At 44.0% G+C, this 22608-nt stretch overlaps 1 protein-coding gene across 4 annotated transcripts in view; it reads right to left on the bottom strand.

Moving 5' to 3' along the window:
* Nucleotides 1-20119, bottom strand: part of LOC131678278 (gamma-aminobutyric acid type B receptor subunit 2) — a 42239-nt gene extending 22120 nt beyond the window's left edge. Inside the window, exons 1-5 of one of the 4 annotated variants that reach the window (XM_058958305.1) lie at nt 20004-20119; nt 8130-8724; nt 7823-7966; nt 7487-7762; nt 7073-7138 (exon numbers count right to left, since the gene is read on the bottom strand). In XM_058958305.1, the coding sequence (XP_058814288.1) occupies nt 7073-7138; nt 7487-7762; nt 7823-7966; nt 8130-8555 (912 nt within the window). In that variant the 5' untranslated portion in view covers nt 8556-8724; nt 20004-20119. The remainder of the gene's footprint in view (nt 1-7072; nt 7139-7486; nt 7763-7822; nt 7967-8129; nt 8725-20003) is intronic. The other 3 variants (XM_058958307.1, XM_058958306.1, XM_058958308.1) reach the window with 3 other exon arrangements.
* Between the last annotated feature and the right edge of the window lie 2489 nt (nt 20120-22608).

The raw sequence follows: 22608 nt of genomic DNA, 5'->3' as shown, positions 1-22608 counted from the left end.
GTCGACGTGGGGAGAAATATTTATATTACTTTCAAGCGAATTTTCACTAGTTTGGAACAAATATCAATTATGCATAAAGTTTAAATACGAATTAAAATTGTACACGTTTTTTCAGCGAGGCTTAAATAAAAAGTTAACAAGCACACCAAAATTTGGTTGTCGATTTCAGCAAAACTTTGCTGAATTTTCATCAGCTGAAAGTTTCAGCAACACAAAATGCCGAAAAGTCGGCAATTTGAATTGAACCTGATTGACAGATTCGCTTTGCTGAAAATACAGTAATTCAAATGGTCAAATTGACAGCGCAATTTCCGGAAAACAGAGATTATAGATATATTTCTGTGTTGCATCAATGCAGATTGGAACGATTTTATTTGCCAACAAATATTCTCATAGCGATATGCAAAAAGAAAAGAATCAAAACAACAACAATAATGAACAATTCTAGTTCACGTGTGAACATTACCCACGGGACTAATTTGGAGCAAGTCTGCGTATCGGCATTCATCAATGGACGTAAGCTTTTTCTTTGTACAATATATATTCCTCCAGATAATAGTAGAGATGTCTGTATGATTGAGTCACACATTGCATCAGTGCGTGAGCTTTGTGACAAGGGATCAATTGAGGACACTGTCTTGGTTTGCGGAGATTACAATCAACCACGCTTGTGTTGGTTATCGCATGACAACGTAATCCAAGTTGAAAATGCTGCTCAGTTACCGACAACAAGCGCCGCCTTAATTGAGGGACTGGATTTTTTAAATCTTAACCAGTTTAATGTACATGCCAATCAAATCGGACGGGTCCTTGACTTAGTTTTCTGCTCGATGGACCACAACATTTCGGTCGAGAAGTCAGTATCCCCCCTTCTACCCGTCTACACGCACCACCCTCCGCTAGTTGTCACCTAGTTGTCCGGCTATGCCGGTAGTTGTGACAACTAGCCAACAGCTGAATTATCGCAAGATTGATTTGTCCGAGCTGTGTGATTATTTGCTCCATCTGGATTGGTCAACGCATCTAGGAAACAGCGATGCAGATGCAATGACTATAAACTTCTGCCGAGTAATTCAGGACTGGTTGCAGAATAATCTCCCGGTAAAACGACAGCCTGTTTCCCCGGCGTGGAGTACATCGACGCTGCGATCCCTTCGCCGAAAACGAAATGCATGCCAACGCAAACTTCGTCGCAAACGATCGCCGGCTACAAGTCACGACTTTCACGTTGCTAGTGAAGCATACCGGAATCTTAACGCTGTTCTGTATAGATCATATGCACAACGAGTTCAAGTCGGCTTACGAAGTAATCCTAAAGGATTTTGGATCTTTGTGAATTCTAAACGGAAAAATTCCAGCTTTCCTTCCAATGTGTACCTCGATGAAAAGGCAGCGTCGTCCACTGCAACAGCCTGTGAATTGTTTGCCAATCATTTCGCCTCAGTCTTTGCTCCCTGTTCAGCGTTTGATCAGGAAACCGAAATCGAAAAATTAGGAACTGTTCCGCAAGATATCGCTGATTTAGATACTGTGGGGTATATGACGAAAATAATATAATGCAAATCGAACTATATAACAGGAATAAAAATTAGGTGATGATTTCAGCATCTTTCTGATACTATCACGCAGCAAACGGCTCAAAACTAATTCAACAGATAAATTTACTCAGTGTAAACGAAACGCAACTTCCTCAAGCGTGCGACGAACGCATTGCTGCCGGAAGTTGAAGAACGACGTCTGCCGAAGTTCTCTGCGGAGGAATCGCGTTTGTGCACTCTATTGAGAGAAGAACGAGAACAAGCAGGAGAGCAATCTTGCAGATGAACGATACCTTGCCGAGAGACGAACGCATTTGCTACCGGTGTCTTAAACAAACAAAAAAAACGACGGTTACCGAAGTTTCCCCGCAGCCTTCGTGCAACCACTCGTTAAAATTGAGAAGCAAGATAGAGCGAAGAGGAAAAGCGCCTTTTTCGACGGGCACGATTGAGAGAGAGAGGGATGATGGCATAGCAAGACTGGAGAGAGAAGAGAATTTATATACATGCTCGTTGCTTCGCTAAACTTTGAATTGAGTTCAGCGATTCATTCTGTGTTATAAATTTGAAGCGAGCGGACAGACTACCAAATTTTAGCAGACTCCAAAATGGCTTCCAAGCGTCACGACAGATACCTTTTTGGTTTCACCCGACATGGTAATAGCAGCTGCAAGAAAGCTAAAAAGCTCTTTCTCCCCTGGACCGGATGGGATTCCAGCTGCTGTTTACTGTTTACTAAGCTCCCCGACGTTTGGAAGCAATCCTACATTTTCTCGGTGTTCAAAGCCGGAGATAAGCGAAATATCAACCAGTACCGCGGAATAACGAATCTTTCAGTTGGATCTAAGTTGTTTGAAATTGTTGTCAGTCAATTCATCCTCAGCCGTACAAGAAGTTTCATCTCCCCAGACCAACATGGTTTCATGCCCGGGCGATCCGTTTTAACAAACCTGCTCGAATTTACGTCAATTGCATGGAGAAGAAAACACAAATGGACACTATATACACAGATTTGAAAGCAGCATTTGACCGAATCGACCATGAAATTCAAGTTAGGAGCGTCCGACAAGCTTACATCGGGGCTACGCTCCTATCTTACGCACAGAACGCTTTGTGTGAAATTGGACTCTTGTATATCGGCTCCGTTTACCAATAGATCAGGTGTACCGCAAGGCAGCAATCTAGGCCCACTACTTTTCTCACTGTTTTTTAATGATGTAGCAGTAGTGTTAGGTTCCGGGTGTAAGCTCATATTTGCTGAAGACCTTAAGCTGTACTTAGTCATCCATCTTAGTCGAGGACTGCCACCAGCTGGAAGCACTTTTGGATCGCTTTGTGAAGTGGTGTCGAATGAATCAGCTTACCGTAAATATTGCCAAATGCTCCGTGATGACGTTCCATAGGAAGAACGATCCGTTAATCTTCGATTACAGTATCGACGGGGTTGCGGTACAAAGAGTCAATGAAGTCTGTGACCTGGGTGTAGTTCTTGACCACAAACTGTCCTTCAATTCTCATATGACCAACATAATTGCGAAAGCAAATCGGCAGTTGGGATTTATTTCGAAGATTTCACGGGATTTTACGGATACTGCGCTTTGGTTAGACCAACCCTCGAGTTCGTCTCATCGGTTTGGAATCCGCATCACCTAACTTGGTGTTTAAAATTGGAAAGAGTACAGAAAAGGTTTATACGCTTAGCTCTTTGGAACTTGCCTTGGCGGGACCCGCAAAATTTACCACCGTATCGTGACCGTTGCCAGCTGCTCAATTTGGAGACTTTAGAATGTCGTCGCAGTATCCAGCAAGCTACTACCTTGGTGAAAATCTTAAATGGAGAATGTGATGCGCCTGAACTGATGTCCCGCTTAGATTTCCGAGTAGCGAGGAGAACACGTGATACAGCACTATAATTGCCGAGGTTCCATCGGACATCTTTTAGATTCCATGAGCCACTGTCTTCAATGACTCGAACCTTTTCTCGTGCTGACGGTGCCTTTGAGTTTGGTGACTCCTCGAAAATATTTGCAAGCAATTTAAGACGATTGCGTTTACTGTCATTATTATGTGTATTAGTAATAAGAAACCTGACATGTAATTTTACTTGACTTTATACTTTCAACCTTACGAAAAGATAGTGGTTTTTACGTCCATTTGAGGGTGGCGCCTGGTAGGAGGAGGCCAACTCAAACGGACTTTTTCCCACCCGAATCATTTAGACTATAATGTCCGATGATAAATAAATAAATAAATAAATAAATAAATAAATAAATAAATAAATAAATAAATAAATAAATAAATAAATAAATAAATAAATAAATAAATAAATAAATAAATAAATAAATAAATAAATAAATAAATAAATAAATAAATAAATTCTAATTGCAGTGTTTCTAATTCGCAAAAACAACTTTGGTCAGAATATGTGATTCGATTTATACAAACGTGCTGTACTGCAACCCTTTGATGTGCAATTGGAATCAAGCGTGTAGAGAGAAGGAAAGAACGAGGAAATCGAAAATGCAGGTAGATTTAATTTGACGGAGCTTGACTTTCCTACCTGATAAAACTGACGTATTTATTGTCACCTTTATTGTGAGTAAAAAGAGCCATATTTATTCAGAAGAAAGCCGAAGAGAGGATTGAAAATAACGAAGTGTGTGCAAGAGGAGCATGACAAATTTTTGCATATTTTTGTCTTCTTCCGGTAACATGATGCTGCCATTTGCATTACTGCGTTTTGATCGGCAATACACGGCAATGCTAAAAACCGTACAATGAGGTTAATTGAAAATTCACTGTTGATGCCATTGAATAGTCTGGTGTATTTATATTTTTAAAACAATTTTGGAATCCTCGATTTAGCGTAAGCAAAGTAATATTAGAATTATTTAAGAAATATAATTGGCTAAAACGTTATTTTGCTATTTTGGTAATAATGGTACATACTATCGAGAACGTTATGGAGTTCTATTGTTATTCGCTAGCCACTCCAAGGACTGAGAGAGCTTCTCTAACATTATATTTAGTAGTAAGACAGTTCAGCCAAATCTGACTATTTCAAATTAAATCAAATTATTTTAGAAAAATAGAAACATTTCAAAAGAGGTAAGCCCTCTTTTGAAATGGTTGTATTAGTTGCTGTTCTGCAGCACATTAAAAATGCCAAATACAATTGATTATTCGCTTTAGATAATTACGTGGTCCTTGAAATAGAAATCTGACATCTATTTCACTAACCATGCATATAAAATTTGGCAGACCTACTTGGCTGAAAATGATGTAATTCAAATTATCAGCACGATTACCTAATCAACCCTGAAATACCAAAAGATCAGTAATTGAGCTGAGAATTTGACAATTTTAAAAGCTTATTTTCAGCAAAGTAAATCTGTCAAATGGGATCTAAATTACTGAGCTTTCAACATCTTGGATTGCTAAAACGTTCAGTTCAACGAAATTTTGCTGACGTCATGCCAAAATTGAGAAAGCGTCAAATCCCGCTTACAAAATAATAAATTACAATTAAATACTTCCGATAGTCTGGGATCTGTCTGATAATGAATTGACAATTATAACTTTACAAATTGAACCTGACACTGATGCAGACAGTGAATCTTGAGGAGGCACCTCGACAAAAAACGGTGTAAATAATAACTCAAAATATCCTGGACCAATCGTTCTGAATTTTGCACAATTCTTCTTCTTCACATCATTACCCAAGGTAACAAAAGCTTTTTGCGAAATTCTTAACTATTATTTTTACAATAATATGTTAGATATTTTAACAATAATCGGACTTTGGCTTCAAAGTGCTACGAAAAATTCGAGAATCGACCAAAAAATAAAAGCTCCCTTAGTTACTTGTGGAATGATGTGAAAAACAACTGTGCAAATGTCTCAACGATTGCTCCAGAAAATTTTGAGTTATGATGCACACCGCAAAACCAGTTTTCGACGTGGCACCTGACTGAATAGACAAACAATCTTTGCACCGAAAAAAAATAAAGAATGCGATTTCTGCCGATAATACCTTACACAAGCCCTTTAAGTCCCGACACGAGTTTGGCGATTTTTCCGTATTCAACTTCTTGCGTAATTTTGCCAAGCCATCTGTCCAGTTTCAACTTTCACAACTCTTTCATACCTTGTGCATAACTGTTCTATCACTAAGAATTAAACAACAATTTGTTCTACAGTGGAAATGCTAGTCGTCCAAGATCTGAATGAAAATTATAAATAGTGAAACAATATTGGCAAGCTTCGATATCATTTGAATAAAGATCAAAGTGAGATTTTTTTGTAGCAGATTCTTTGCCGTCATATTTAAAAGTGTTATATAGGTTGCATGGCATGGCTTTATTTACAATCTTTTATTCAATCTTATGCTGATTTCGGTTTTAAATCAGAGTCGCCCTAGGTTCGCTCTAATATTTACAAAATCCATACAAATGTGACAGCTCAGAGCGAACCAAGAGCGACTCGGTTCTAAAAACTAAATCAGCATTAGTTTTGAACTCTTTCGATTGTAATAAAAATATAAATCAACATCCGCTTGCTTAGTTTTGATTATTTTGTTTCTTTTCTTTTGATTCCTCTTGTTAAAATAACTAAAAAATTGTGGGCAAATTAAACAGTTTCACTCTTTTTGATAACCATAAGTAAACTAACAAATTATAAAATTTCGTTCGACGGTCAGTTTAAAAATTATTCGACGTCTGCTAACCTGCACTATAACTCACGACGTGGCGTTTTGAAATAAGCGTGTAGCTCCTTATAGATAGGACGATAATGAAAAGAATATCAAAAAAATGGCATTTAAAACTCGATTCAACCTGTTTTTCGTACGGGATAAAACTTGCTTACTTGCCCTCATATGGTTTGTGTGCAACATGGGCCATAATATTGCACATAAAGATCGAAAAGTTGATTCAAATTATTGATATGTATGCAAGAGGAACATGGCGGCCTTTTACACTGTTTACATTTGGCTTCAGGATGCAGCCATTTCTGCAATGACAGGTGCTAACATCTTAGACCGAACTAAACTCAGGCCTAAAATCAAAGATAGTACCGTGCGGGGGTACCAACTAGATTCAAGCTTACCGCTGAAAGAATGTTTCCGTTTTAGAGATTTAGCGTCAAGCCGGCGTTTATCTATTCCGACAATAAGTTAGTGTTGGTTTCTGATGAGACGAAGTCGAAACGCACCCATGACTTAAGTAGTCTGACATTCGAAAAACTTTTTTTTGATTCAACAGGAAAGATAATTCGTTTCTCTTATTGTTGTCATGTCCAAAAAATACTAAAAAAACACCTTTTTTATGAGTCACTGTTCTCTTAACGAAAGGTAAACCAAATATCCTTGCCACTTATTTGACCATTTAACTACAAGGTTTGAACCGGACTTGAAAGGCAATGTGTGTAATGGTTTTCAAACTGATAAAGTTTACCCATACTTTAAAATGTTTGTGCTTCACCATAACTGTTGGAGTTTTAATATGTCATCTCGAGGCCATTACAATATCACCTACCTCACAAAATACATTAGCAGCTATCCCGTGTGAAAAGCTTCCAATAATCACTCGTATGTCCTTGTCCTGCAAAAAAGTAAAAATATTTGTTCAGTCGCCGCGGCCTAATTCTCAAACACAATCGCTCAAAGCTATAAGTGCTGTAATAACGAAAAACAAGCAAGCAAGCAAGCAAAAGAACATTTATTCGCACAAGTGGTCTTACCTATTCAGATCGAGTCATCACCGCCATTCAAGGATCAACGAAAACAACAGGCTACTAAAGGTCTACTGATAGGGTGGTGTCTAAAGATCAGGGTAGTGGGAAATATCTAAGTGAGTGTGGATTCAATTACAGCGCTCATACGGTGGTGAATTAAAGTTAGGCAGGAAATCGGATCAGACTAGTTAGGGTCAGTTTCGAACACACAATACCCGCAGCAGTTTAAGCTGTTCCTTGAAATCGGTCTCCGCGAAGGAAATTGTTGCAGCGCACGTAATATTAGCGCGTTCCAGCTCGGTAACTAGATCATTTATTGCCAGCGAATGGCCTTCTTCGTTTTCGGAAAACGTTGCCACCGTGTCCCAGCCAAAGTACTTGATGAAGGCTATCCGTGCCGAGTGGTGGGAGGAATCCGGCGCGACCGTTCGATAGAACAGCGGAAATTCACGACGATCGCTGAGCGCGGGGGAGGTGGAACCGAAGGAAACCTATCCGAAAAGAGAAACTGATTTTGGGATTCCGTTTTCGATTGATCTTTTAAACCTTACCTGCACTATATTCCAGTACGGGACTACCTTCGCTAGGCTTTCGGTGACTTCGGAACAAGCCGATCCCAGTACCATGATGATACGCTTGTCCTGATGCGTGTACAAAGCGTGGAAGAATCGGTCGATTCCAACACCGGGATCGCACTGAAATGATGGATAACCAAGCGTCTGCATTAGAGATTCAATCTATGTAGTAGCGTGGTGGTTTGTGATTGATGTGATTGATTTTGGTGACAACACCTTGTAGTAAGTTACATTAAAACGATTATGATTGCAGTAACATGTACAGTAAATTATCCATACAAACCTTCGTATCATTCGTCAGCAACTTTAACGTATATCCCAACAGCAGTCCCCTCCGGTTGATGTGTCGCACGGCGAGCTGGGCGGCTGCTAGTTCACTATAACCTTCCTTTCGCACTCCATGCCGAGTGCTAAGCTCGAACAGACCCAGAATTGATACCTCCCGCATCCGCCGAGATCCACTAGCCGCAGGCCTCGTCCGCTCGAATGCCGTATTGATGGAATTTCTATTCACCACCTTGGTTTCATTCACCAGCAGCACCGAGTTATCTATACTTCTCAAAAGCCTGCTCCTCATCGCAAACTCCGGTGCAATGGTGTAGTTTTCAAAATTCATCCACGACGGCGAGGATGGAGCAATCGAAGCTGATAGCGACCCACCCATATGCTCCCGAAACCACAGGAGTATTACGGTTAACCGCAACAGCATTGTTCACTCTCGCTTGTATCTGTATCCCTTTTGCCGCAGGCTGTCTGACATATGCATGTCATTTACCGACATAAGTGGACTAATATTTCAAGTCGATTCCATTAAAATTGCTGCAATTTATCCATACACGATGACCCGAAAATTGGCGCCAAATGAAACGTCACTAGATCTGAGAGAGAAGTATGCCACATGATTGTCCTCTCTTGGTAGAGAACGAAGGAGAGAGAAGTGTGCCATGTGGTACGAGAAGCACGTGCTTGTTCTCAAGAGAGGCAACCACTCAAGCATCTCCATCGTAGTAACCCTTTTGCCTTGGGAAATTACCACGCTTGAAGCCCAGACCCACTGCTTGTGCATTATCAACACGACGACGAAGGTTAACATAAGATGCATACTTCACAGGAAAAAAGAACCTGCCTACTACAAAAACAATACAGCAATGAAACACTCTCGAACTGCTCATTGCCTTTTCCCACCTAAAGCGGAAAAACTAACCGGTGGATGGTACGTGACTATAACAAAAGCCTGAAATTCGAATGTATGTCACAGTAAATAATGCATGGACCCATAATGGAACTTCGGAATCTGGGTGTCGCGACAGATGCCGCCGATATGGAAGGGTATTATTCCGTCGAAGAACGAGAGCACGCACAAAATATGCATGAAGGATGAAAGCAACACCGACTGGTATCAAGTGAAAACTGATTTAAAGCTCATCAAAATATAAGGAGGGGGTGGAAATTGGTAGACGGGAGCATTTGGGAGCAGAATTTTCCCCGAGGAAAAGCATTCTCTGATGGTGTTGTCGGTAGCAACGTTTGGCTCACCATGCCGTTCCATTCTGTATAGGAAAAATACGATCACAGTAGGTCGGGAGTGTTGTATTGTTAGTGAAACGAGTGGAAATTACGAGTGTGAATAGAGTAGTGATTGGTGTTATTGTGGAAGAATTGGAATTGGAGAAATTGATTGCGAGGTTTGGCATTGCAAAATCGAAATTGCTGAATTGGAACGGCAGAAACGGAATGGAGGAATTGGAAATGGCGAAATGAAACGGGAGAAATGAAATCGGAAAATTAGAATTGGAATTGAAATTGATGAATTCAATTGATCCGACAAAAGAAAAAAGGATCATGAATTAGATTTGAGTTAAAATTAGGATTGAGATTGGGATTGGGAATAAGAATGGGAATGGGAGTGGGAATGGGAATGGGAATGGGAATGGAAATGGAAATGGAAATGGGAATGGGAATGGGAATGGGAATGGGAATGGGAATGGGAATGGGAATGGGAATGGGAATGGGAATGGGAATGGGAATGGGAATGGGAATGGGAATGGGAATGGGAATGGGAATGGGAATGGGAATGGGAATGGGAATGGGAATGGGAATGGGAATGGGAATGGGAATGGGAATGGGAATGGGAATGGGAATGGGAATGGGAATGGGAATGGGAATGGGAATGGGAATGGGAATGGGAATGGGAATGGGAATGGGAATGGGAATGGGAATGGGAATGGGAATGGGAATGGGAATGGGAATGGGAATGGGAATGGGAATGGGAATGGGAATGGGAATGGGAATGGGAATGGGAATGGGAATGGGAATGGGAATGGGAATGGGAATGGGAATGGGAATGGGAATGGGAATGGGAATGGGAATGGGAATGGGAATGGGAATGGGAATGGGAATGGGAATGGGAATGGGAATGGGAATGGGAATGGGAATGGGAATGGGAATGGGAATAAGAATGGGAATGGGAATGGGAATGGGAATGGGAATGGGAATGGGAATGGGAATGGGAATGGGAATGGGAATGGGAATGGGAATGGGAATGGGAATGGGAATGGGAATGGGAATGGGAATGGGAATGGGAATGGGAATGGGAATGGGAATGGGAATGGGAATGGGAATGGGAATGGGAATGGGAATGGGAATGGGAATGGGAATGGGAATGGGAATGGGAATGGGAATGGGAATGGGAATGGGAATGGGAATGGGAATGGGAATGGGAATGGGAATGGGAATGGGAATGGGAATGGGAATGGGAATGAGAATGGGAATGGGAATGGGAATAGGAATGGGAATGGGAATGGGAATGGGATTGGGATTGTGATTGGGATTGGGATTGGGATTGGGATTGGGATTGGGATTGGGATTGGGATTGGGATTGGGATTGGGATTGGGATTGGGATTGGGATTGGGATTGGGATTGGGATTGGGATTGGGATTGGGATTGGGATTGGGATTGGGATTGGGATTGGGATTGGGATTGGGATTGGGATTGGGATTGGGATTGGGATTGGGATTGGGATTGGGATTGGGATTGGGATTGGGATTGGGATTGGGATTGGGATTGGGATTGGGATTGGGATTGGGATTGGGATTGGGATTGGGATTGGGATTGGGATTGGGATTGGGATTGGGATTGGGATTGGGATTGGGATTGGGATTGGGATTGGGATTGGGATTAGGATTAGAATTGGGATTGGGATTGGGATTGGGATTGGGATTGGGATTGGGATTGGGATTGGGATTGGGATTGGGATTGGGATTGGGATTGGGATTGGGATTGCGATTGGGATTGGGATTGGGAAAATTAAAATTGGAATTGAAACTGAAGAATTCAATTGATCCGTCAAAAGAAAAAGGGATCATGAGTTAGATTTGAGTTAAAATTGGGATTGACATTGGGATTGGGATTGATATTGGGATTGGGATTGGGAATGGGAATGGGAATGGGAATGGGAATGGGAATGGGAATGGGAATGGGAATGGGAATGGGAATGGGAATGGGAATGGGAATGGGAATTGGAATGGGAATAGGATTGGGAATGGGCATGGGAATGGGAATGGGAATGGGAATAAGATTGGGAATGGGATTGGGCTTGGGAATGGGAATGGGAATAGGATTGGGAATGGGCATGGGAATGGGAATGGGAATGGAAATAGGATTGGGAATGGGAATGGGAATGGGAATGGGAATGGGAATGGGAATGGGAATGGGAATGGGAATGGGAATGGGAATGGGAATGGGAATGGGAATGGGAATGGGAATGGGAATGGGAATGGGAATGGGAATGGGAATGGGAATGGGAATGGGAATGGGAATGGGAATGGGAATGGGAATGGGAATGGGAATGGGAATGGGAATGGGAATGGGAATGGGAATGGGAATGGGAATGGGAATGGGAATGGGAATGGGAATGGGAATGGGAATGGGAATGGGAATGGGAATGGGAATGGGAATGGGAATGGGAATGGGAATGGGAATGGGAATGGGAATGGGAATGGGAATGGGAATGGGAATGGGAATGGGAATGGGAATGGGAATGGGAATGGGAATGGGAATGGGAATGGGAATGGGAATGGGAATGGGAATGGGAATGGGAATGGGAATGGGAATGGGAATGGGAATGGGAATGGGAATGGGAATGGGAATGGGAATGGGAATGGGAATGGGAATGGGAATGGGAATGGGAATGGGAATGGGAATGGGAATGGAATGGGAATGGGAATGGGAATGGGAATGGGAATGGGAATGGGAATGGGAATGGGAATGGGAATGGGAATGGGAATGGGAATGGAATGGGAATGGGAATGGGAATGGAATGGGAATGGGAATGGGAATGGGAATGGGAATGGGAATGGGAATGGGAATGGGAATGGGAATGGGAATGGGAATGGGAATGGGAATGGGAATGGGAATGGGAATGGGAATGGGAATGGGAATGGGAATGGGAATGGGAATGGGAATGGGAATGGGAATGGGAATGGGAATGGGAATGGGAATGGGAATGGGAATGGGAATGGGAATGGGAATGGGAATGGGAATGGGAATGGGAATGGGAATGGGAATGGGAATGGGAATGGGAATGGGAATGGGAATGGGAATGGGAATGGGAATGGGAATGGGAATGGGAATGGGAATGGGAATGGGAATGGGAATGGGAATGGGAATGGGAATGGGAATGGGAATGGGAATGGGAATGGGAATGGGAATGGGAATGGGAATGGGAATGGGAATGGGAATGGGAATGGGAATGGGAATGGGAATGGGAATGGGAATAGGAATGGGAATAGGAATGGGAATGGGAATGGGATTGTGATTGGATTGGGATTGGGATTGGGATTGGGATTGGGATTGGGATTGGGATTGGGATTGGGATTGGGATTGGGATTGGGATTGGGATTGGGATTGGGATTGGGATTGGGATTGGGATTGGGATTGGGATTGGGATTGGGATTGGGATTGGGATTGGGATTGGGATTGGGATTGGGATTGGGATTGGGATTGGGATTGGGATTGGGATTGGGATTGGGATTGGGATTGGGATTGGGATTGGGATTGGGATTGGGATTGGGATTGGGATTGGGATTGGGATTGGGATTGGGATTGGGATTGGGATTGGGATTGGGATTGGGATTGGGATGTGGATTGGGATTGGGATTGGGATTGGGATTGGGATTGGGATTGGGATTGGGATTGGGATTGGGATTGGGATTGGGATTGGATTGGGATTGGGATTGGGATTGGGATTGGGATTGGGATTGGGATTGGGATTGGGATTGGGATTGGGATTGAGATTGGGATTGGGATTGGGATTGGGATTGGGATTGGGATTGGGATTGGGATTGGGATTGGGATTGGGATTGGGATTGGGATTGGGATTGGGATTGGGATTGGGATTGGGATTGGGATTGGGATTGGGATTAGGATTAGAATTGGGATTGGGATTGGGATTGGGATTGGGATTGGGATTGGGATTGGGATTGGGATTGGGATTGGGATTGGGATTGGGATTGGGATTGGGATTGGGATTGGGATTGGGATTGGGATTGGGATTGGGATTGGGATTGGGATTGGGATTGGGATTGGGATTGGGATTGGGATTGGGATTGGGATTGGGATTGCGATTGGGATTGGGATTGGGAAAATTAAAATTGGAATTGAAACTGAAGAATTCAATTGATCCGTCAAAAGAAAAAGGGATCATGAGTTAGATTTGAGTTAAAATTGGGATTGACATTGGGATTGGGATTGATATTGGGATTGGGATTGGGAATGGGAATGGGAATGGGAATGGGAATGGGAATTGGAATGGGAATAGGATTGGGAATGGGCATGGGAATGGGAATGGGAATGGGAATAAGATTGGGAATGGGATTGGGCTTGGGAATGGGAATAGGATTGGGAATGGGCATGGGAATGGGAATGGGAATGGAAATAGGATTGGGAATGGGAATGGGAATGGGAATGGGAATGGGAATGGGAATGGGAATGGGAATGGGAATGGGAATGGGAATGGGAATGGGAATGGGAATGGGAATGGGAATGGGAATGGGAATGGGAATGGGAATGGGAATGGAATGGGAATGGGAATGGGAATGGGAATGGGAATGGGAATGGGAATGGAATGGGAATGGGAATGGGAATGGGAATGGGAATGGGAATGGGAATGGAATGGGAATGGGAATGGGAATGGGAATGGGAATGGGAATGGGAATGGGAATGGGAATGGGAATGGGAATGGGAATGGGAATGGGAATGGGAATGGGAATGGGAATGGGAATGGGAATGGGAATGGAATGGGAATGGAATGGGAATGGGAATGGGAATGGGAATGGAATGGGAATGGGAATGGGAATGGGAATGGGAATGGGAATGGGAATGGGAATGGGAATGGGAATGGGAATGGGAATGGGAATGGGAATGGGAATGGGAATGGGAATGGGAATGGGAATGGGAATGGGAATGGGAATGGGAATGGGAATGGGAATGGGAATGGGAATGGGAATGGGAATGGGAATGGGAATGGGAATGGGAATGGGAATGGGAATGGGAATGGGAATGGGAATGGGAATGGGAATGGGAATGGGAATGGGAATGGGAATGGGAATGGGAATGGAATGGGAATGGGAATGGGAATGGGAATGGGAATGGGAATGGGAATGGGAATGGGAATGGGAATGGGAATGGGAATGGGAATGGGAATGGGAATGGGAATGGGAATGGGAATGGGAATGGGAATGGGAATGGGAATGGGAATGGGAATGGGAATGGAATGGGAATGGGAATGGGAATGGGAATGGGAATGGGAATGGGAATGGGAATGGGAATGGGAATGGGAATGGGAATGGGAATGGGAATGGGAATGGGAATGGGAATGGGAATGGGAATGGGAATGGGAATGGGAATGGGAATGGGAATGGGAATGGGAATGGGAATGGGAATGGGAATGGGAATGGGAATGGGAATGGGAATGGGAATGGAATGGGAATGGGAATGGGAATGGGAATGGGAATGGGAATTGGAATGGGAATGGAATGGGAATGGGAATGGGAATGGGAATGGAATGGGAATGGGAATGGGAATGGGAATGGGAATGGGAATGGGAATGGGAATGGGAATGGGAATGGGAATGGGAATGGGAATGGAATGGGAATGGGAATGGGAATGGGAATGGGAATGGGAATGGGAATGGGAATGGAATGGGAATGGGAATGGGAATGGGAATGGGAATGGGAATGGGAATGGGAATGGGAATGGGAATGGGAATGGGAATGGGAATGGGAATGGGAATGGGAATGGAATGGGAATGGAATGGGAATGGGAATGGGAATGGAATGGGAATGGGAATGGGAATGGGAATGGGAATGGGAATGGGAATGGGAATGGGAATGGGAATGGGAATGGGAATGGGAATGGGAATGGGAATGGGAATGGGAATGGGAATGGAATGGGAATGGGAATGGGAATGGGAATGGAATGGGAATGGGAATGGGAATGGGAATGGGAATGGGAATGGGAATGGGAATGGAATGGGAATGGGAATTGGAATGGGAATGGGAATGGGAATGGGAATGGGAATGGGAATGGGAATGGGGGAATGGGAATGGGAATGGAGGAATGGAATGGGATTGGGAATGGGAATGGGAATGGGAATGGAATGGGAATGGAATGGGAATGGGAATGGGAATGGGAATGGGAATTGGAATTGAATTGGAATGGGAATGGGAATGGGAATGGGAATGGGAATGGAATGGGAATGGGAATTGGGAATGGGAATGGGAATGGTTAATTGGTTGAATGGGAATGGAATGGGAATGGATGGAATGGAATGTGGAATTGGAATGGGATTGGATTGGGATTGGATTGGGATTGGGATTGGGATTGGGATTGGGATTGGATTGATTGAGATTGGATTGGGATAGGGATTGGATTGGGATTGGGATTGGATTGGGATTGGGCATGGGTTGGATTGGGATTGGGATTGGGATTGGCTTGGGATTGGGATTGGGATTGGGAATGGGATTGGATTGGGATTGGGATTGGGATTGGGATTGGGATTGGGATTGGTGGGTTGGGATTGGGATTGGGATTGGGATTGGGATTGGGATTGGATTGGGATTGGGATTGGGATTGGGATTGGGATTGGGATTGGGATTGGATGGATTGGGATTGGGATTGGGATTGGGATTGGGATTGGGATTGGGATTGGGATTGGGATTGGGATTGGGATTGGATTGGGATTGGGATTGGGATTGGGATTGGGATTGGGATTGGGATTGGGATTGGGATTGGGATTGGGATTGGGATTGGGATTGGGATTGGGATTGGGATTGGGATTGGGATTGGGATTGGGATTGGGATTGGGATTGGGATTGGGATTGGGATTGGGATTGGGATTGGGATTGGGATTGGGATTGGGATTGGGATTGGGATTGGGATTGGGATTGGGATTGGGATTGGGATTGGGATTGGGATTGGGATTGGGATTGGGATTGGGATTGGGATTGGGATTGGGATTGGGATTGGGATTGGGATTGGGATTGGGATTGGGATTGGGATTGGGATTGGGATTGGGATTGGGATTGGGATTGGGATTGGGATTGGGATTGGGATTGGGATTGGGATTGGGATTGGGATTGGGATTGGGATTGGGATTGGGATTGGGATTGGGATTGGGATTGGGATTGGGATTGGGATTGGGATTGGGATTGGGATTGGGATTGGGATTGGGATTGGGATTGGGATTGGGATTGGGATTGGGATTGGGATTGGGATTGGGATTGGGATTGGGATTGGGATTGGGATTGGGATTGGGATTGGGATTGGGATTGGGATTGGGATTGGGATTGGGATTGGGATTGGGATTGGGATTGGGATTGGGATTGGGATTGGGATTGGGATTGGGATTGGGATTGGGATTGGGATTGGGATTGGGATTGGGATTGGGATTGGGATTGGGATTGGGATTGGGATTGGGATTGGGATTGGGATTGGGATTGGGATTGGGATTGGGATTGGGATTGGGATTGGGATTGGGATTGGGATTGGGATTGGGATTGGGATTGGGATTGGGATTGGGATTGGGATTGGGATTGGGATTGGGATTGGGATTGGGATTGGGATTGGGATTGGGATTGGGATTGGGATTGGGATTGGGATTGGGATTGGGATTGGGATTGGGATTGGGATTGGGATTGGGATTGGGATTGGGATTGGGATTGGGATTGGGATTGGGATTGGGATTGGGATTGGGATTGGGATTGGGATTGGGATTGGGATTGGGATTGGGATTGGGATTGGGATTGGGATTGGGATTGGGATTGGGATTGGGATTGGGATTAGAATTGGGATTGGGATTGGGATAAGAGTTGGAAATGGAATTGGAATTGGAATTGGAATTGGAATTGGAATTGGAATTGGAATTGGAATTGGAATTGGAATTGGAATTGGAATTGGAATTGGAATTGGAATTGGAATTGGAATTGGAATTGGAATTGGAATTGGAATTGGAATTGGAATTGGAATTGGAATTGGAATTGGAATTGGAATTGGAATTGGAATTGGAATTGGAATTGGAATTGGAATTGGAATTGGAATTGGAATTGGAATTGGAATTGGGATTGGGATTGAAATTGGGATTGGAATTGGATTCATACTTGATAAAGCTTGCATTGAAAAAAGAAACAAAGTTCACCGATTTCTCATGCGATTATACTGCCAGTTGGTGCTGGTGGTGGATCCAACAGTGAATCGTCAATAAATATTAGTAGGCCATGCACAGAAAAAAATTGACAACTCCAACAGTTTGTTTACGGCAGCCATGGCGAAAATACTGCAGCAACTATGCATGGTTTGTAATTACAACCGGCTCTCCTCCGGAACGAAGAAGTCATCGTGGTGTACCCTGGAGAAAGGTGAGAGCATCAAAAGCAAGCCGACGATTTTGTGTGACCGGAAGGTGCAGCAAGCATGAAAGCGGAAGACGGATGACAAAGCGGCAAAATACTTCCTCGCCTTTGACCGGGAGGTCAATGCGACCGGGCAGACGGGCAAAAAGTATTTGACCAACATGGACATCGTCATGAGGCCGTGTCTAATGCGAAAGCAGCAATCCAAAAGCAGTGGCAGAAGGTGCTCGTAAAGGATGTTTTCCCTAAGAAGCGCAAAGTGATTTGGACATGGACGACGAGAGGTACATAGTGCTCAATGGCAATTGCTGGCAGGAGTCAGGCTATTTCACGCCCCTAGGAGGAAGATAAGCAACGACACACAAAGTTCCTTTGGTGTCTGGCAATCAGTGAGAAGGGGATGTCAAAGCCGGTCTTCTTTTCTTCGCAAACTTGCGGTCAACGGGGAAGTACGATGTGTTTACCGCAATTTGCAGCTTTCATCAAGAATCTGGCCACATCTGACCTCGGCACCACCGGAACGATTGATGATCCCAGTCATCCCGAAGAACGTCAACCTCCTTAACGTGCCCCAATTGCGCCCAATTGAAAATTCCTGTGCGAACTGAAGAAAGTGTTCGAACAATTTCGTGACAAAAACCGAAAAGGGTCTGATCAATGGAACGACCAGAGAGTTGAAGAATATACCAACATCTTTGTTTTCCACGACTAGGGCTAAAGGCGCGGCCTACTGCCGTAAGGCTGCTAGATAGAGAGTGCTCAATTTTGTAAAATCACGAACTAATACAGGAATGACTGAAATTTTTTTTTTTGTTGACATCATTTATCTATTTTTTTTGAAAAGATAGAATTAGAATTAGAATTGGGTACGCAATCGATTTTTTCCAGCTCAAAAATTCAAAAAAATAATAATCATCCTCGCGGCTCAAACCGCTTCCAAGTTCGCTTATAATTAACCGACTATGCTCCGTCATTCATACCTTTTGTTGTGGTGGCGGGTCGACCATCAGGCCCGAGATAATAGATATAGGATTGTGATGCCGTGAACTCTCATCCCCCGGTTTCATATTGGCTGCACTGATGCGAGGCCGTTTTTATACCCCACGGCAAGGAGCGGTTGTTTTTATTTTTAAATTGTCATTCCACCACAAATCATATATGTACGTAGGTATGTTTGTATGTACGTTCCAATCCCCTTCCTTCCTCCCTCGCCCTTCCCATTCTACCTTGGTACCGTTGAATGATACCATTTTCAACATTCCCGCGCGCCCTTTGGAATGTAAGTAGCGAAATCAGCAGGAAACTTTTGTTTCACGGCAGGTAGGTACGTTGTTAGGCATCAGGAAGCAACAAAACGACGTCGACTTGAGTTGCATAGTTGGAATGAAGAGCGCTCACAGTCAGAAATCAGGAATGAAGTGAAAGCATAACGAACAGATAATTCCACCGAATGCTGGGAGCGAGGCTGGCGAGCTGGTTTCTGTTTGCTCTTTTGAAAATGATTGCACTGAGCTTGCAGGCTAGCGCACGGGAACACATGGTGATTATTAAGGTGAAACGGAAGCACAGCACTGGTTCCGTGTAATAACTGGGACTTGTTTCCTCTGCGTTTCCGAGTTTGCTCAGCAAATGAATGAAAGACGACTATAGCTCACCCTTCATTCGGATGTTTCCAATCTGTGCCGGAGAGTCCAGCAATCGATTTTCCTCTTAACCCTCTCGAGCCTCAATCTGTCTCTTCATAATTGAATTTTAATTTATTGCATTTAGCACAAGTGCACTCCAATGCTGCTCGTTAAACTTGCACTACTTGATGTCAGAAGCGGGCCGTACGCTTAATAATAAGAATCCAACCCATTTCGCATCGTTCATATGCACCGTCATCGTCAGCTTCGACCCTCCGGCAACAATTCAGTTCCTTCCCTTAAAGCCTCCATCGGAAACAGAAATTTGATTTATTTATAGCCTTTAATGCTTCCATCGCAAATCTGCCACTCTGCATTGCAATCCGCTGACAACTATTGCGAGCGCAGTATTCCCACCAGAGGAAGAACCAAATCCGCTAGATCCGGATTGTAATGGATAAAAAATGTCATCCCCTTTTTTTCCTTCCAGTACCCAATTTGTTTCACAGAAAATCAAGCTCCAATCGACAAGAATGCTTGAGCTTTATTCATATTCTGCTGCTCGAATGCCCATTAAATTGGGTCTTTAAAGTAGAACCACTTGTCCACCCTTATAAGCGTACCAAGAGGAGGCCTTTTACCACACTTTAAACTCCTACTCCTCTTCACCGCTGAACTCTGGACCAACACACAAACGAGCGCGGATTTTTTGTTCGACCGATCACGACACAATCTCCAATGCAACTGCGGAGTCGGACCAGCCAAAATTCAAGATTTATCTCACTGCTAACATCCTTCGATGTTCTCATTTGATGAAAATCGCGCTGACGCTCTCCGTACCGCTCTCGCTCTCATATCGCGTGGAAACAGTCCTGCTAACAGAAAGCATCCTAGAAGGCACTGCATTCTCCCACAATTTTTCACGCTTCGCTTCCGTCATCATTACCGCTACTATTTGCTTTAATAATTACCAACTGGCGGGCACACTTTTTCCTGGCGAAGCAAACCATGATGCTATATCGTTGGCGGATCAGGACAACGAAATCAGCTGTTTGCCTAGATCGGACACATGCGCATTGGTGATTCAACATACTCGCCGGAGGAGAAATTGGATGCCACGTGCTACTATGATGATACCGGTATACACGAGTGATTGTGATGTTTGTATACATCACTGGTGATGATTGGTATTTGAACGGGATAGTGCACCGAGCATGATGTGCATAAATAATTCTAATACGCAAGCAAAACATTTCAAAAACTCTTAGATCAATGATCAGATCTACAGAACGAGGTTTCTAGAAGCAATTTTTTTAGCGCTGCTTCAAAAACCAGCACACGTATGAAGAATTTCTTACGACCATACCATTTTAGCTTTAGACAATCTCAACGACATCGGCTGGGATTGAGCTCAGAACCACGGGGTGAGAAGCGTTCACCACTCAATCACCAGTGCCGTCAGTTTGTAGGAGACATGTGTCAAATTCATTTCACTATAAAGGAAAATATCACATTCTGCATCTGCCAGACGGGAGCGGTTCGACCCACATCTATCCCCTTGAACCAAGGTTTCGTTGATACCTTAGGGATTATCGAATGTAGCCACCTTCCCAGCTCACCATTGCTCCATGAAGTTGGCCAACTTTCGAGGGTTCTCTGATGAGTATGGAAATAATTAGAGGGAGTGGTTCAATTTTATTAACGAATGATGATGATGGTCCCACCTCATACCCCCACAAAGGTGTGAGCTGAACGATTTATCTAGAAGATAATTAATATTTTAAATCATGACAAGACCAGTTAACAGATACGTCTCCCAACCTTTGAACGGAACGGATCGTTATATTTCACAGTGGTGTTCGGTGTGTAAATTTCAGTGATTCAAGGTCATCCTTTGTTCGTTCGTTAGCTACCATTCTGCTGGTGCCGGCAGTAAATCCAGTACATTGTTTTCGCTGGTGCGGAACAATCGACGTTGTTTGCAGATAAGTTTTGCTTTATTTTTTTTCCTCGTTTGCTTTCTTTCCTTTTCCCTACTTTTACTCTACCTTGTAATCAAATAATAAGACACATTCCCGTTTATATAACGCTCTGCCCTCGTGCTTAAATGGCCGAGGGCGAAATACCATCTGATGTAATCATGGAAGTCCCTGATCCCCCTAATACTCGCATTGCTCCCCGTATAAAGCAGTACCCAGAAGGTTCCTCTGGGCCATGGGTGGTATATTTTCGGACCGGAGAGAAACCGGTTAATATATTAAAACTTTCTCGAGATTTGACTGCTAATTACCCGGCCGTAACTCAGATAACACGTGTTCGGGCAAACAAGATACGTGTTCTAGTGAGTGATCTCGGCCAGGCAAACGCGATTGCTTGCTGTGAGCGCTTTACGCGGGAATTTAAAGCATACGTGCCTTGTGTGGCCTGTGAAATCGATGGGGTAGTGTCCGAACCGGGCCTGAAATGCGAAGAACTGTTGGAGCACGGGGTTGGCTGCTTTAAGGACCCCTCACTTGAACAGATTAAGATCTTGGAATGCAAACAATTGTATACCGCAAACACCGAGGGAGGTAAGACTACCTACTCTCTATCAGGCTCGATTCGGGTGACATTCGCCGGGTCCTCTCTTCCCAACTACATCCTCCTTGACAAGGTTCGCCTACCAGTTCGCCTGTTCGTACCGCGGGTCATGAACTGCAGCAATTGCAAGCAGTTGGGCCACACAGCCACATATTGTGGAAATAAGAAACGATGCGGCAAATGCGAAGGAGAGCATGAGGATGACTCTTGCGACAAAGAAACTGAAAAGTGTATTTGCTGCGGGGGCCCTTCACATGCTCTTAAATCATGTCCTGCGTACAAGCAGCGCGGGGATAAAATTAAGCGCTCCCTTAAGGAACGCTCAAGGCGTTCTTATGCAGAAATGCTAAAGAATGCTTCGCCATCTGTCCTGTCCGAAAATCCCTATGCTGGTTTGGCTAACGTTGAGCAAGAATCTGACGACCCACGAGAGGGAACATCTTTGGTTAACCCAGGGGAATCCAGGAAGAGGAGAAATCCAGCCTCCCCTACATTGCCTCGTAAGGGTGCCAAGGTGTCGTCCACTCAGAGTGCGCCATCTACAACCAATAAATCCAACGGAAGTGATGCACAAAAGCCGAAGCAATTTGCTCCAGGACTTGGAAATATTAATTCTAACAAGGAGTACCCACCACTTCCAGGGACATC

The sequence above is a fragment of the Topomyia yanbarensis genome, chromosome 2, assembly GCF_030247195.1.
Source record: "Topomyia yanbarensis strain Yona2022 chromosome 2, ASM3024719v1, whole genome shotgun sequence".
NCBI lineage: Eukaryota > Metazoa > Arthropoda > Insecta > Diptera > Culicidae > Topomyia > Topomyia yanbarensis.
Note: the sequence above shows the minus strand (reverse complement) of the source record. Positions and strands in the feature narration are given on the sequence as shown.